The 17,059-nt window shown below is 44.5% G+C and overlaps 2 protein-coding genes across 5 annotated transcripts in view; one reads left to right on the plus strand and one right to left on the minus strand.

Moving 5' to 3' along the window:
- The window catches only part of LOC119406972 (small nuclear ribonucleoprotein-associated protein B), a 373,302-nt gene that overhangs the window by 174,314 nt on the left and 181,929 nt on the right, over nt 1-17,059 (plus strand). The window lies entirely within an intron of this gene.
- The window catches only part of LOC119406870 (nuclear receptor coactivator 5), a 156,220-nt gene that overhangs the window by 29,127 nt on the left and 110,034 nt on the right, over nt 1-17,059 (minus strand). For 3 of the 4 annotated variants that reach the window (XR_007417529.1, XM_049419222.1, XM_049419226.1), the window contains exons 11-12: nt 4,711-4,804; nt 4,548-4,599 (exon numbers count right to left, since the gene is read on the minus strand). Coding sequence is in view for 3 of the 4 variants with exons in the window: in XM_049419222.1 (XP_049275179.1) it covers nt 4,548-4,599; nt 4,711-4,804 (146 nt within the window). In the remaining variant the exon portion in view is untranslated. Of the gene's footprint in view, nt 1-4,547; nt 4,604-4,710; nt 4,805-17,059 lie in introns of all 4 variants that reach the window. The other variant, XM_037673661.2, reaches the window with a different exon arrangement.

Below are 17,059 nucleotides of genomic sequence, written 5' to 3' on the forward strand. Positions count from 1 at the left end.
GGAAAAAATCATGTCAGGAGAACTCCATACTTCACTCGCTAATTAAAAATAAGGGCTCATGCAGTTGAGTGTTCTGAATTAACCTCTTCGGCGATTATTTTCGACACTAGCAAATAAACAGAATACAAGATCAATAAAATTGCACTTTATGAAATAACACTCTAAATACATCTATGTGGTTATCAGCAGACATTGTAGACAAACGCCGTGATGTACAGCAGTGCCTCAATGCCAATGAGCCACACTGTCCCTAATGCATTCCCCTAAGAAAACTCCAAGGCGAAAGCCAGGTTCTTTTTCTTCTCGATCGACGGGTTGATCCTCCCCCTCCTCTGCAAGCTATCTGCACCTCACCTGGTTTTGCGCTAGCTCCTCGATCGGCGCACCGATTACGGAAGCAGTGTAAAGCGACGATGTCATGATGGCGTCATCACGTGACATCACGATATATGACGCCATGATGACGTCACAAGTTTTGACGATCTATGACGTGATGATGACGCCATCACATGATTATTTTTTGCTTCAGTCGGTTGATGCCGCCGACGGTCAATTTTCGTGTTTGATAAAGCATCTGATGCTTTCGCATTAATATTGAGTATTGAACGTTAACAACGTGGCCTTACATACCAAACTGTCCTCCACCATGTCACCTCCTTGCCATGCACGAAACAGCTTCGCTTATCATCCACTTCACAGAGTGAAATGGCTCCTCAACTTTTTTTAAATGTTTATTGTGATAGCAATTATATGGACGCTCTCCGCGGATTTTTGCCGTCGCCATTGCCGTAATTTTCTGTATAAAGACCAAATTAATAACATCACCACGCGCATTCCAGCCGCGGGTAAAAGATCGCGAGCGCTGGCGACGAACGCAGCTGAAGCGGAGATTAAGCTAGCCGGCCGTCTGTCTCCGCCGCACGGACAGCGCATGAGATAACATCTTCCCGCGTGCGGGCCTGCCGTCGATTGCTCATCAAACAGAGAGGAAACTCCCCCATCGTTCGAAGGGCGCAGTCGCTTGCGCGCGCGCCATCTCGAGGCATCAGGAGACGGCTCGTAAACTTGCTGTGCTCTCAACGCTTACTTTGTGTTTAGAGAACTCAGAGCAAGAAAACGCTTCGTTTCCTTGAGCGGCCATAATACCTTAAACCAGTGTTTTGTTGAGTTACGCGAGATCGATTCCAATAGAGTTAGCTGCTAGCCTTACTTCGTTTAACAATACAATTTGTTGGTATCGCATTCATTGCTTCGCCCTTAAGCGAAACTGAGTTTTTTTACCCGTCAGTTATTGACGCCCGAAAGCGAGGGGCGGACGTGTAACATGGGGTAGCCGCTTCACTGTGGGCCGTCAGCGACGGGCCCGCTACTGACAGCTGCGTATTTGCGGCTGCTCCGACCAGGATATATGACATTTTTAAAAAGCAAGCAAAAAATTCGAATCGGAACCCTAGCAGTGAGCTCGAAAGGGCAGGGCCTTTTAGGGGGTATTTACCGCAGAGTGATTAAACTCGAACGTGCTGGTATAAGCAATTAGGAAAAAGCCCTTCCGAATGAAGATCCATGGATAAAGTATATCTGAGGAAAGTGCGAACGCGTTTCCACCGTTCGCGTGCTCTTCCATAAACGCGAAGCAAGGAAAATTCGATATTGTTCAATATATGTACTGCTAGCGATCCCAGATTTCATTCCGCGATGTCCGGAAACAGAAGTGACAGACATTTTAGCAGCACACATGTAGTTATTACTGAACATTGCTTTCCTTACGTGCCGTGCGACGCTTGAAACGAGCTATCAGCAGCGTTTCTAGAACAGACGACATCCGCCGATGAATCGCCGTCGCACTTTCTCGCTACCGAGAAGCCTAGACGTCACGAGCCTCTGCGGAGAGCGCGTTTGCTGTCGAGCCGACTTGCAGAACAGAAGCTGCGTCGGCACCGTGCATGGCATCGTGGCTTATTCGGGACGCACGCGCGAGCGCTATTTATTCAGCGGAATAATTCTTGGTCCATGGTTGCGACTTTGGCAGCCCAGAGATCAAGCTGCACATGTTCTGACGCGCCGGCCGTGCGATTGCCGGTGATAGACGCCCCCAAACCCGACGAGACTTTGGCGCAGTTTCGCGCAAATTTCGTCGATATTATCAAGATGGCACAGTAAATACAATTTGGCGCACTTTGGCGCAGTTGGCGCAGGAATGGAATCACTGGAGATAGTTTTGCAGAAATTCCGGTGCCGGCATTGTTGCTTGTGAGATAAAAATCCAGATAGATGCAAATAAATAAATAAATAATAAAAAATCTTCTGTCCGAGTGAGGACTGAACCCAGGGTCTTCTGCGTGGCAAGCAGGCGCTCTACCACAGAGCCATGCCAGTGCTTCAAACTGTCTCAAGAAAAAAAAAAAACGAATGTCAGTGAATGCTAGGAGTCTCCTTAACGCATGTAATATTACGTGGCAGAGTCGTAGCATCGAACCAGGCATCAAAACATGTGAATTGAGGAACGAGTGGGTAGTTTAGAGCTGCCCAGCCGTTACAAAGTGTGCAAGTGCATGTGGCACCTTACGGACACATACATAGTAGGTACTTCGCAAATTTGCAAAAAGAAGAATTATGGCGTAGTGAGCACTTAGCAAGTGCACTTGCATTAGGCATTCTAGGATAGTTGGAAACGGCCAATGTTACGCACACAAACGTCCCTTTCCTTGCGGCATGGTTGAAGGCGATGCATGGTTGAAGGCGACGGGGCCCAATTATGCTATCGCATTCTACTCTTGAAAGCAAAACTCAAGCGTCCTCCAAATTTTTATTTTAGTAGTTGCAGCAATTGGTGCCGCACTTTGGTCTACTTGGCTACGCCTCTTCCGTTTTCCCATGTTTTACCCGACTACATACACGTAGTAGACTGCAGGAAGAACCTTGCACACGTGAATATAAATTCTGATCGATCAATTAGTTATATCAAGTGCCTGCTGCATTGTTTTAAAGACATTAGTCTTTCTTGGGGAACTTACAAGCAGAAATTTTGGTCTGTCTGTCTTTCTGTCTGTCACCCGATTCAGCCACCCGGTCAAAGTTTAACCACTTGCTGAATGCCCAGCCATCTTGAACTGGTAGCGGGGTTCACATTTGTGAACACTGTCGATCAAAAAGCACATATTACGCATATCTGAGGTGCAACATCAATACGAAAGAATTAGGTGGTGTGTTCCTTTAGTAGAAAATACACAGATACATAACTCTAAAGACCCTAGTGTTTCTTAGGTTGCGCTGAAAATGCTAGTGTTTTTTGGGCTGCGCTGAAAATGGGACGCTATGAGCCAGATGCGGCGATTCAACATAGAGGACGAGGAGGACTCATGTAATACAGCCGGCAGAAGATTCAACGAAATTTGCAGCGAAGCATGCAGATACGCGGCCAACTTTTTCTCCGAAAGGCCGCAAAAATGATGTCCTGTAACATGCTTAGCACAAATAATGAGATTTTTGCTCAAATATAGCATGATGTAGCAGGTTTCACCACTTGGTGCAATTTGGCATGATTCTATCACATCACTGTAGCATATGATATACATTGTGGGTAAAAAATATGATTTCTCTGTGTATTATTACATGTTTTTCAACAAGAGCGATGAGCTTCCAGACCAAAGACATGCCCAAATTCTTAATAACGAAGGAAGCAACACTTCGGTTAGGTCGATTACATAATGAGAAAAAGGACATCGGTGCAAACAGGAAAAGGGGAAGGCTTCCTCGGCAATCATGTAAAAGCTACTGTTGAGCTTTGTGCCAGGCTAAGAATATTTTAGGCCATAAACGGCCCACTGTCGTGAAGGCAGGCAAAGTAGTGAACTTTGCGCACTTGCCACAAGCTCCACATGGATGGAGCGCAAGAAGGCACAGAAAGATAGAACTGCAACCAAATAGTTCAAATGGTGCAGTTGGACCACCACTCTGTTTCACTTATAAAAAACTGCAGATCCAAAGAATAGCCTAAGTCCACAGAAGTATTAAAGAATAAGGTCCCTAGATCATGTAAAAATATTCTTGCAAGTGTGCACTGAAAACATCACTTTTAAAAAAAATTTTATATCAGTGAGGCGTGGAATTACATTAAACAAAACCAGTTGGAATGTAAGCGGCAGCACTAGGTACGCGGCAATCTGGGAATGCTGGCAGAGATAGTTGCACGAAGCTACGAGCCTCCACGTCTCACAAAACCCTTGCAACCGCAGCAGAGTACTTTGAAGAAAGGCAGCAGGTCCGTGTCATCTCTTTATAACCTGTGTAGCACAGAGGGCACTGCCTTCTATGGCTTTGACCACTCCAGGGTGGGCTGACTCAAGAAGATATGTCACCATACCTAGCTTGCTGAAGCGCAGTACCTGCTGCTGAGGGCAACGCTGCATAGGCCATAGATACACACCACTGAATGTGCCACTAAATTCCTTGCTTACCGACCAGGCTGCATAAAACTAATTATAGAAAACTCGATAGAAGGGAAATAAATGGTTCAGTTTTGAACAGTGACAGAATGCATTGCTCACCAATTTCCAAGAACATAATAATTCAGAGGGTCCTGAGGCATCAATTCTATTGCTTTCTGCAAAAGTAAAGACATAGCAAACACATCAACTCTAGAAACCGAACACTATGTTCTCAGCATGCTACAGAAATATCACATGCACATGAAACAGTAAATACTTTGACTTGCCTGAACATGCTTCTTGATTAAGAAACCATCCTGGATTCTTTCCTTGGTTGAAGGATGGTCTTTCTTGGAGCCTATTAAAATGCTGTACCACTGTTAGAAGCAAAAGGGAAACATACACCAGTACATAAAAGGTTGCTCGGTGCCATTTTGCAAAGGCAAAAAAGTTCTGCAAACAAATGGTGCAATCAAATTTGTTAAATAAAGGTCTGGCACATGCTGGGGATAATTCGGTGTACTGTGCATTTCCAGGGAACACACGACACCACCACGGCGGAGGAACACTGCAGCACCATTCTTTTGTGTGGTTGTGAATGTGAATTCACAAGCTGTGAATGTGAATTCACAAGCGTGTTTTTCCCCCATGTATGAATGCAGCTGAATCGAAACACTGGCCAGGAGGTGAAACTCAGATTTTCCAACGAAAGTACTTTTAAAACACAGAAATGGTTTTACAAAAGAGCCCTAGGACGAATAAGAAAGAAATATGTTTCATTTTCAAGAACATTTGGAAGGCCGTATTGGAGGGTCGTATTGTAGGGCAATACATACCAAAACCACAATATAAGGCACGCCGTATTGGAGGGCTCCGAACACTCTGACCACCTGGGGTTCTTTAACACCCACCTAAAGTAACTTTTAATGCTTTAGCATAATGCCGAATTTTAAAGTGTGCCATCTCCTGGCCACTCCATCAACTGGCAAAGCACTGCATGAATCATTGCAGCACGAGGTGCAGATACGGTGTTGAGCCAGTGGAGCCCGTGCATCTGTGGCAAACCGCTTATGCATCACACATTCGAACACACTAGCTTGCATGATGGATTTTTTTGTGCGGGTTATACGTGAGAAAATACGGTGTAATGATACTCTGTTATAATGGTCAAATTTTCCGGTTCAGTCAATATTATTTAACTGCACTGTATACATTTTTGTATATTTTCTCAACTATGGGCTCTGAGTCGGTCTTTCAACCACCGAAGGGACCTACTTTTAAATTGTCCGAGATTTCGTGGGGCGTTGTTTTAGGGGACTGACACATCAGTCCTTGAAATCTGCCCGGCGACTGTATTCCATTCACAGGTTGTGACAATGGCTTAATGACGCACAGATGTTGTGGTCACCGTGTGGCCAAAAATATTACGGTGACAACAAACAGTATGCTTCGTGTGCACTACTGCACTCCCAATGCGATAACCACTGGTTTGCAGTGCAATGACCAGGAATTCCAATTTGCCAAAACTATTCCTTCAGTTCCCTTTCTGAAAAAAGCCATGCTGGGAACCTAGGGAAGGGTACACTTGCAGGGTCACTGTAAGGCTTCAGCATTTCGACATGCACAGTTTCAGGCCCTCAAAGGTGCCAATCGAAAAGATGGAGCCAGGTGTTCGATATTATTGAGGGAGAAGTTTGCTTGAACACACAATAAGGGTTTTGGTACAACAAGTAAAGTTTCATTGACAAAACACATCAGGCTGAAGCGATCCAGAGTCATACAAGCGAGTTTTACATCAGGGTAAAAAAGGCTCATGGAATTTAGCATGCCATACTACATGCCAAGGGAGCCAACCTTAAGTGTTCACGCAATGAACAATATAACAGGTATTACAGGTATTACAAGTCAGAGATATGATTCTAAGAAAGGACACTGGCAATTTCTCCCTTGAGACGAAAGACCTGGTTAAGAAACTGCAAAACATGAAAGCCTCTAACCCAACAGCCAAATAGAAGTGGCAGAGCTTTCAAAGGTAACAGGTGTAGGGTAGCCAAGAAAACTGGGCGTGGGCAAAAACCAGATGTATGCACTTAGAGACAAGGAAGGCAACATCGCTGCTAATATGGGTAACAGGGCCATAACTAGGGAGGGGGTGGGGGTGGAGGGGGTTCTGACACCCCTCGAAATTTTTTCATGCTTTAACTTTTCGGGTGACACTAAAACACTTGCACACCTTCACAGCGACCACCAGTTGCCTAAGTTAGCCGTTCTACACACAAACACCCCCCGAAAAAAATTCCTGGGTACGGCCCTGACAGATAAGTTAGCTAAAATAGCCTAGAAGCTCTAGAGGTAACTACAGAAGACGGGGAAACTGGGACGATAACGGAAGAAGTAATAGTCCAGAGGAATCAGACATCCTACCAGTCATAATGAAGCACAGAAAGCATTGAAACGAATGCAAAGGGGCAAAACATCTGGAGATTATTAGGTAAAACCATAGGTGGGCAAAAAATGTGGAGCTCACTGAGACTCACTCACGAAACATACCTTACCCTTAGGGCTCACTCGGACTCAAACTCACCAAGCTTTTCCTCATCCGGACTCACTCGGACTCAGACTCACTATAATTTTTCTTAACTGGACTCACTCGGACTCAGACTCACCAAGATATATTTCACCCGGACTCACTCAGACTCAGACTCACGGCTCGATCTGAGTCTGAGTGAGTCTGAGTGAGTCGACTCATGAGTCCGCTAGCCTACAACTAGCCCTTTTCGACCATAATGTCAATGCTCTTTAACGCCAATATCTCGCATAATCGGTGCGCTACTTAGCGCATTTGGATCTCGTACCTTCAAAGATGAGTTATCTGAGTTTGCAGTTAAATAAGGACCTTTTTATTGAAAGAGATGACTCGCACGTGATATTTTTATCAGTAACTTCCCGTGAAAAGGTTTGCGGGGGGAGGTCAAGGCACCTCCTCCCTGCTCAACTCATGCCTCTGATCAATAAATATTGATCTGACGTATGAACGGTAGTGCGTTGAATTATGTGGGAGTATACGTGAGTATAATAAACGTGAGCCGACATAAGGCTGATAGTGATGCTGAACTTGAGTAGATACGACCATAGGTCGGCAAAAAATATGGAGCTCACTCAGACTCACTCGTGCAATATATTTCGCCCTTAGGGCTCACTCGGACTCACACTCACCAAAAGTTTCCTCAATCAAACTCACCCGGACTCAGACTCACCAAAATTTTTCCCAACAGAACTCACTCGGACTCAGACTCACAAAAACTTTACTCACCCGCACTCACTCAGACTCACGTCTCGATATGAGTATGAGTGAGTCTGAGTGAGTCGACTCATGAGTGAGTTCGCCGACCTATGGGTAAAACCAAATCTGTTGAAAGAAGGTGGACAGATTGTGCTATAAAACTGGCCACCCTGTATACAAAATGCTTAGTGACCATGAGCGTACCAGAATCTTGGAAGAATGCGAACATCTTAATCAATAAGAAAGGGATCATCAAGGACTAGAAAATTACAGGCCAATCACCTTACTGTCCACAGTCCACAAGATATTTACAACCAACCAAAGGACCAAGCAGGATTTTGTAAAGGCTACTTGACAATAGACCGTATTGACACGGTTAGTTGATAAAGAAATCCACAGAATATAACCAACCCTTATATATATAGCCTACATAAATTACGAGGAAGCATTTGATTTCATAGAAAAATCGGAAGTCATGCAGGCATTATGGAATCAGTGTCTCGACGAACCACATAAAAAAAATACTGAAAAATATCTGCAGTGTTTCCACAGCCACCATAGAGAAAGCAATAAAATCCCAATAAAGAACGGATGAGACTAAAAAGTTTGTTGGTGAAGCACAGTAACGGTTTAATTTCAGAAACATGGGAGAGGCATTTGCCCTGCAGTGGGCTGATAATAATGAAAGAAGGGTTTAAGGCATGAAGATGCAACCTCTGCAATGCTATTCCAGGTGTGTTTAGAGGTTCTCTAGAGCCCTGGATTTGCGACAATTGGGGAGAAGAGTTAATGGAGAATACCGTAGTAACCTGCAATTGGCTGATGACATTGCCTTGCTGAGAAACTCTGGGGACAAATTGCAAAGCATGATTACTGAATCAAACAGGCAAAGCAGAATGGTGGGCCTAAAAATTAATAAGGAAAAGAAAACTAAAGTAATGTTCAATAGTGTCGCAAGAGAACAGTAGAGTGAAGTAACCAGAAAAATAAGAATGGGGTGGAGTGTATGAGCCAGGTGTTCTCAGATCATGGATAGCAGTTGCGCTGGGTGTGTCTTCTTTGTCGTCCGTGTTTTTTCATTGCACCGTCGTTCTGAAGTTTACCAGAATTTCTCAAGAGAACAATATATAACAGCTGCATCTTACCGGTACTCCCTTACGGGGCATATAAAGCTGGAGACTTATTGAAGAAGTTCCACTTAAATTGAAGATGACTTAGCGAGCCATGGAAAGGAATATTATAGGTATTTAAAGAGAGCAGAGTGGGTCACAGTTTGAAGTCTGCCACTTATCTGATGGACTTTCCATGCACTTCAGCGACAAAGTTGGTATGCAATTTTGCCTGAAACACTCAGGAAAGGTGTTTTCAGCAGGCTAGACAAACAACTGTGTTCATCCCATATGTTCACATTGTAAAATATCAACTCAAGATGACTGTTAACAAAGCGGTCATACAGCTCGTGTTGTCTGCTCCCAAAGAACTTGGCCATCTATGCAAGCTTGTAAACACAAGAGGATACAAAGCGAAGCACGTGTGTCAGGACCTGCTATATCAACTGTGCACACCTGCCAACTAGGGACTTCCGGGAGACTCGTCGCGGCAGGAGGAAGGAGGGAGGAAGGGATGAGGCAGAAAAAAAAATTGTTTCGGGCGATGCTTGTGATCAGTCAACAAAACTGTCCTTATCTCAAATGGTCACTTCAAGGAGTCCCTACAACACTTTTCGAACATACAACAAAATTCGTGTTTCTTGAATAATCACTTCGAAAGGGCCCTGCAAAAAATTTTGAACTACTGAGAATTCAGTGCAGATCAGTAGTCGAGGCGCTTGTGAATATGTGAGACAAATATAGCACGGCCCGGCACACGGAATTTGCACTTTCATTTCCCGGACAGCCGAAAATGGCTCCTCTAGGCAAACTGAAACGGACACAACCAATGGCTGATTTCGTGATCGTGAACGCATCCTCGGTAAGGTTTTATCAGTAGTTGCAAGTTCAATAAACAGCAGATATCAATTTATCGTTCTTCGGAAACACCGAAGTAAGCTCTCTTAGTAATTCCTGTCTCGATCAATGGTCGTCTGCTTATTGTGTTTCTTCCCATGTTCGTGGTACACGGCTTAGTAAAGCTTGTGCTATTTCGAACTCTACGGACCTGTGTGGATCGCTTGCCTCGCACTGAACACATTACCATTACTTACCGATTCATATAGTCAGTTCCAAATCCACCAGCACACTGGCAAGTGCACGCCTTCTCTTTTATGTGACTCGCAAGCTAGACTCGGCAGACATCGCTTGGTGCTTAGCTAACTGAACTGCTTCAAAATGCATTACCTGGGTTTCGCTACTATCCTTTAGTGAAACTGTCACAGTACAACACTGGTGAACACCAGGCACTGGCAGAGCTGGGCCATAATTTAGAACACACACAGCACGGTAGCGCTAGCAGTGCTTGTGTGCTGCACAGTTACCACGGGAAACAGGGTGCCACGGTGGTGGTCTCGCAATTACTCACTATCATACCGCTACCGTATGTTTTTTCTTTAATTGGGTTGAAGCAGTTTATCGGGATCATATGATCAAGAAGACAGGTCAGAAATCGGGATTCTCCCGAGCAAATCGGGAGAGTTGGCAGTTATGACTGTGTCAACACTGTCTACGATATTCCATTGTCATCTGGATGCTCACACACAGGGCAGATGGTTCGCTGTTTAAGAGGTGATCTGAGGGAGCATGCATACTACATCAGGTCATCGACAAGAGGTGCATTTGTCAGCACTTCTTCCTGTGCCTGCGCACCACTCTTTGATTACTGTTCGATCCTCATGCGGTATTCTGAATGGAGAGAGGGTGAAATTTATGAAGCTTTTTCAATCGACAAGAAAAGAAACAAATGTCTTCATGGAAAGTTGACATAACTTCTTGAGAAGAAGAATGCATACTTGCTAGTTGACGCTGCTTTGACATGTGGCTGATCAAGTTACGGTCTGGTCTTACTCTGCTGATAAATATGTCGTGTCTATTCTTTTCCTTTGCCTTTTGAACTTATAGTTTCCTGCCACAATAAGTTGCCCTCAGTTTGTCAGAGCTTTGGTGTGCCTCACAGTTTTGCTGCAAACATTTTCCGCAAATAAACTTTTGAGTACAGTCAGACCCACATATATCGAACTCGCCAAAATACAATTAGTTCAATATATATTATAATTCAATACAAAACTTTTAGAGAATTTACTGTATTTTCAGTCCAAATTTCGGCGCGCAACTTGGCTTTATGATAATGCAAGGAAGGAAGCTTCACAGCAATATGTAGGATTTTCTTTTTCAGTTTTTATTTTTCCGCAGTGTGTAATCGGGGGTACAGCTTACATGCTAGAAAATACTGTATCGATGAAAACAGAGCCTTAACACCTTCACACGCAGGTGTGCGTACCCATCAGGCACCGGAAGCCTCTAGTCCGCTTTCGCTTCAATGCCTGCCTTGTTCTTTACTATCGTGCTCGGTGTGCTTCTTGGAATGCTGTGCGCAGCGCCTATGTTAAACATCTGTTCTCCACGTTAGACTGTGTTCATTATTACCACCTTTGCGAAGAACACCAGGATCTTCAGTCTCACAGCAGTCACCGCGTTAAACTCTCAAACGGTTTTGATAATTTTGTACAACCGCCCCGATCCAGTAAAGCAAGTCCTACGAGTCATTTGCAGATCGATTTTACACTTTCGTGACTCCGCCTATTCCCATCTATAGTATGTTATCGATGAATAAATTCAAATTTTGGCACTCTCTGAGTGCTTTTGGACAGCTAGCGCCATCCAAAGGGTAAAAAGGGAAGTATTTTATTAATGTCGCTTTTGAGTTTCTTTTCTCCGTTGCGGGGGAAGGAGGGGAAGCGGGGGTTTAAAGCTCCTTCGCAGTCAAGGAGGCGCGCTCGTGGTTTCATTTATGGCATCAACATCACTTGCCGATGCGCCATGGTAACGGTGAATTTCGATCGATTTCGATGAATCTGAGCGGAATCTCTGGATGATGGTAGCAGCACAGGGACAGAAGACGACTTCGATTCGTGAGGCTTCAGTACGGACGGCATAAGTGCGTCAAATCGCCACGGAACAATAGCAGCTATCCGCCGGTAAGTTTCGCTTTCTCGTCGGGCCATTTTCACTGCCACGTGTTGATGTGAAGATATCCAGCGTGTTCTAAAGGTCACAGCTCTTATCTAAAGCGTGTGAACATCGTTCGGGTGGGTGCACTTGGCACCGGCTGCACAATGAGTGGAGTTCTCTCCGCAAAGATCGCTCAGAGTGGACCTTGGCCCAGTGCTCCGGAGTGCCGCATGGCGGTTTCGTGTCTTTACCGCGTGTCTTTTCCACTGCAGCACATGAACGATTCAACCGCGATATTTTTTTCAACCGCGTTGGAACCTTTCTGTGGATGAGAGGGGGGTGAAATCTAAAAGTCAGTCTCGTATTCGGCAGTACATTAGGGACAAAGTGGTCAAATGGGGATACAAATTATAAATTTTGGCAGATTCGGAAATGAGGTAAACTGTTCACTTCAACATATACACGGGAAGGCGCCTCAGGGTCTCCAGCACCAACCACAAAAAACTGAAAAATACTGGAACTGCAAACTATGCTACAAAGAAAGGAAAGTTGACCGACGGCACGCGCTGCTAGGCGCATTCGACGGACCTCGACCCATCGAGTGCGCTGCGGTCGTTAGAGACGGCTGGCTGTTTGATGAGTTGAGGCAAAGCAGTGGCAAGCAAAAGGAGGGATATAACTATAATTGCCCTAAACTGCCTTGATATATGGTGCATCGCTTAATTCGTGGTGCGAGTAATTGGCTGATACTACAGTCAACGTCCGATTTCTCGGACTCTCTAGGGACCGCGAAATCGTCCGAAAAAACGAATTTACGCGCTTTTATTCCGCTCAAGCGGTCAAATCGCCACAGCCACGTCCAAAACAGCTTTAATGCCTCCCAGTACAATTATCAGGCATTTTGGTGCGCGCCCAGGCTCTCGCAAATACATTCGGTAACTGCCGCGAACCGCGCTTACTGCGTGCGTGCCAACCGCCACTTGCAAGTTTGCATCTCGTGATGAGCGCCGCTGATACCAACAAAGCGCGGGATAGATTACAGCTCTCTCGTATGGAGCGTTTGGAAACGATGACGCAGAAAACAGACTGTGGCGGAAGAGCGGACAAATCGTCCGGTTTTGCCCGATGCATATACGCATCGTTGAATCTCCGCCGATACGCAGCACTTGCTGCCGTGTGAAGCAGATCGTTTCTAGTTGTGTACAGCGCATCCCCAACTAAGCTGACGCCGTCACTGTATGGCACCAGTGGCGTAGCCAGGGGGAAGGGGGCACACCGGGCCCGTGCCCCCCCCCCCCCCCCCCCCCCCAAATTTTTTTTCTCCCATATGATACAGAGCACAAAGTCACACTAGACCATGCTTTCCTGCCAGGCCCCCATTCAGATCAAGGAGGTGACCCCCCCCCCAAAAAAAATTTCTGCCTACGCCCCTGTACGGCACGCGTTTATCATGAAAGGGTTCGTGATGCGCACTTTGTTTCCGACCGCACACGGGTGCAGAAATGGCGAGCTAGTTTCGTCCGTGAAGGCAACGCGTCTGTGCGGCGCACTTAGCAGTCTTGCACAAAGAGGTAGCAAGAACGGCGGCGTGGCGCGTTGGGGTTCTCGCCTATTAAATGCATGCAGTATGCCTGCAACTGCGCTTGGCCCCATGCACTATCGAGCAGTTAACTGAAGATGCTTATCATAAGGGTTGTCGGTGATTAAGCCATACTGGCGCGTTTGCCACCTGCCGCCATCACGCCTCCGCGCATTTCCGCTGCTTATCCGTAAAGACATCGCCGTACGGTGCCGTGATAGCGGCCCCTTTGAATTTCTGGTCTGCTTCACCCCGCAACGCTTGGGCATTGCGGCCCAGCTGACTTTCGGACTGTGCTACTGTTGCGAACAGATCGACTCGCGAAAGCGCTGGTTCGAACCTACGAGATGATAGTCGCGGCTGAGGTGGGGGCTTTAAATAATGCCTTTTGGACCTGCAATTTGGGCAGAAAGTCCGAAAAATCGGACGCAGAAGAGTTTCAGCGTCCGAAATTTCGGACGTTCTAATACATTGACATCTATGGGACTGGTGACGGTGCCGCGAAAGCATCCGAATTTTCAAGCATGTTCGGAAAATCGGGCGTCCGAAAAATCGGCAGTTGACTGTAAATTCTAAACGCTAACAAAATTTCAAATGCCATTTCAGGGTCCCTTTAACAAAGGGAGCGAGGAAGAGAAAGGCGACCGCACACGAAGGGTGATACGGAATTATGGGAGAAAGCACGTGATGGCAAGCGGTAGTACTCGCTCTCCCAAATGCATGTGCAAAAGCCCCCCTTTGTGAGGATAAGCCAATTTCTTGGGGCATTTCTCGCTGCCTGATGTATTTTTGTTCAATATAGCTGAAGATTTTTCTATGCACTGCATTAAAGTATTATCGTGTTCGAAAAGAGTTTGATATAAAGGACAATTCGATTTACTTGAGTTTGATATAGTCGGGTTTGACAGTATTATATTTAATAAATCTGTTTTTTGGCACAAATACGAATGGAAAAAAATTTCTTCTATAATTTGGTACTATGCACTTCAGTTTGACACGTCTTCTGCTTATGTCAAAAGGCACTGGACCACTCTATAAATAAAGTGCTAGTTTTTTTGCGGACACAAAAGAGTCAGGCTGTGGAAAGGTCTGGCTCAGCCACAGAGATCATCGATCTACTACTAGCAAAACCTAACTAGAAATGCAAGCCATTAGGGTGAATAGAACTGTTTTTATAATTCAGTTTTGAGCACATGAGTTTTAGATTATGATTCTTCATTTTTCACAATGCAAGCATTAAAAACAAAGAAGGAGCCACTCATTGCAACAACATCGGTGCACTTCTTTCAAAGGCTGCAAGTTGCGCTGACCAATATTTCACTAAATTTAAGGAAACTGCAAACAACAGGATATTTGTGTGTGTTGTTATGCCGACTGATTATTTAAGCTGCAAGGTGCACTCTTTGCTCTTAATCCCAAATGGGCAATGACTGGTGGCCCCTGTGATAAAACAGAATATACAACCGCTTAATTTAGCTAAAAAAAAACAGTACTGCCACCACTGTTTTTGCAAGAAAACTACATGTTACAGAAATGGATGATCATATGCGTGACGTCGTAAACTATGTGTAGCTTATCAAACACAAATTGTGTGAATTGAGAAGTACAAAGAACAAAAAAATAAGCACTTTAACAGTCTTCTTTGGGCAAATGAAGAAAGGAGTACTTGAGGACATATTACAGTGAGCATGTGAAATGCTCTCTTGAAAAGTGGTAAACACCTAACATAGGAAGACAAAATTGAGTGTTCAAGCTACCACTGATCATCATATTTCAGAGCAGTGTGCTGTGTTACAAAATTGCTTGGTAAATAGAATGCGTTTCTGGGTGTGTTGGTGCATCGTTAAAAACAAAAGCAGAGCTAAAAAAGACAGGACAAGAGAGACAAGAGCACTCGTCTCTTCTTCTAGTCTCTCTTGTGCTGTCTTTTTTTGCACCATGCTTTTATTTTATGTTCTTGGTAAATAGCTCTCATGGCAAACGGTCTCATGCGAACGCCGATTAACCCTTTGTATCCCAGCGTCCACATATGTGGACAAAACATATCAGTGAAGTGGGATCAGGCTAGCCAACGCATTGCCTTAAAAATCGATTTGAAATGTTGGCATTACTTCAGAATTTCATAAAAACATCTACATGTGTCCACTTCTGCGCACAAACAGCGGTAAGTGCGCACAGAACAATGGCGTTCTTCACAAGTCGACTGTAGAGGTGTATGCCTACATATTTTTTATAGGTTCAATCTAAATTCGTAAGAGTTTTTATATTATTGAGATTTATTCGAGAAAAGGAAGGGTTTATGTTGTCTTTGTGTAACTTTTGTTGCACTGTGAGCGACCAAAGTTTTGCAAGTTGAGTTGTCGCTGCGGCGTCCACGTTTGTGGACGCCAGGCATACCGAGTTCGTGTAAAAAGCTGATAGAACGCCGCATGGTAGTAAGGCCCGCTTCGTTGCCGTGCGGCTCTACCCAAAACATTATCAGTGATATAGCTAAACACGCCTTGTAGAAGTTATTTAGAATTTATTTGCTTTATTCTGGACGTGGATTAAGTGAAGAAGACATACATGCCATAATTTTCGAGCTTACTAGCAGAAGCGAATGATCCGATTTGGAGGGCACCGGTAATTAGCACGTTGAAGTAGAGCCATCAACAAGCAAATGCCTTATGAAAAATGCTACTGCTGATGATGAAAGCATTCAGCTTGAACGTAACCATGAACGCATTGGTAATGATGATCAACCACGATAATGATGATGAACACGTTGAAGTAGAGCGGTGGGCAAGCAGATGGGCCTTGAATGGTGATGATCGTGATGATGAAGGCGTTGAATGAGCCGTCAGCCATCGGCCACGTAACCCTTTATGATGATGATGATCATAATAATAATAATAATAATAATAATAATAATAATAATAATAATAATAATAATAATAATAATAATAATAATAACAATCATGATGATGATGATGATGATGAACGCGTTGGACTGATGATGGCGTTGATTATGGTAAGTAGTGATAATGATAGTGATTATTGTGTTGGAACAGAGCCGTCGGCAAGCAAAGTTCCCATGTACGATGAAGAAGGATGATGGACCCACTGTAACTGGTGTTCCCAGCGTCCACATATGTGGACACTTCTTTTCTTGTAGAACTAATGCTAAAACTTCCCATGTTTTGGTTTATTCGACCTTTCGTATGTATTGTAATTACATATACGCAAAAAGATATTTACTTGCGCAGCTGGATTGGCCATGGGATACAAAGGGTTAACAGCTGTTGAATTTGTCAACATAACAGCTGTCACTCGCGGCGCCACGGAGTGGCCAAGTATCTGCGAACTCTTTCAGGAAACACCTACAACCATTTCCTAGCCTTTGCCCCTTCTGTCCTCCACACAGGCAACACCAGCATACCTTCCATGCCTTTCCAGCTAGCACCTACAAATACTTTACACAAATGGGTAATAATCGATCAAGTTTTCTTTGTTGCAAAATTTGGTTATTTAAAAGCAATTTCAAATTTACTGAGCAATCCTATAACAGATGCGTAATAGAGCCTAACGGGAAGCACATAATTTCCACTACCTACACATGGTAAAAAAACAGTCACGGTTTTAAGAGCAGGACGAAATAGGATATCCTAGGATGAAAACAGTTCACCCT

The sequence above is a fragment of the Rhipicephalus sanguineus genome, chromosome 1 (genome assembly GCF_013339695.2).
Source record: "Rhipicephalus sanguineus isolate Rsan-2018 chromosome 1, BIME_Rsan_1.4, whole genome shotgun sequence".
Lineage (NCBI taxonomy): Eukaryota > Metazoa > Arthropoda > Arachnida > Ixodida > Ixodidae > Rhipicephalus > Rhipicephalus sanguineus.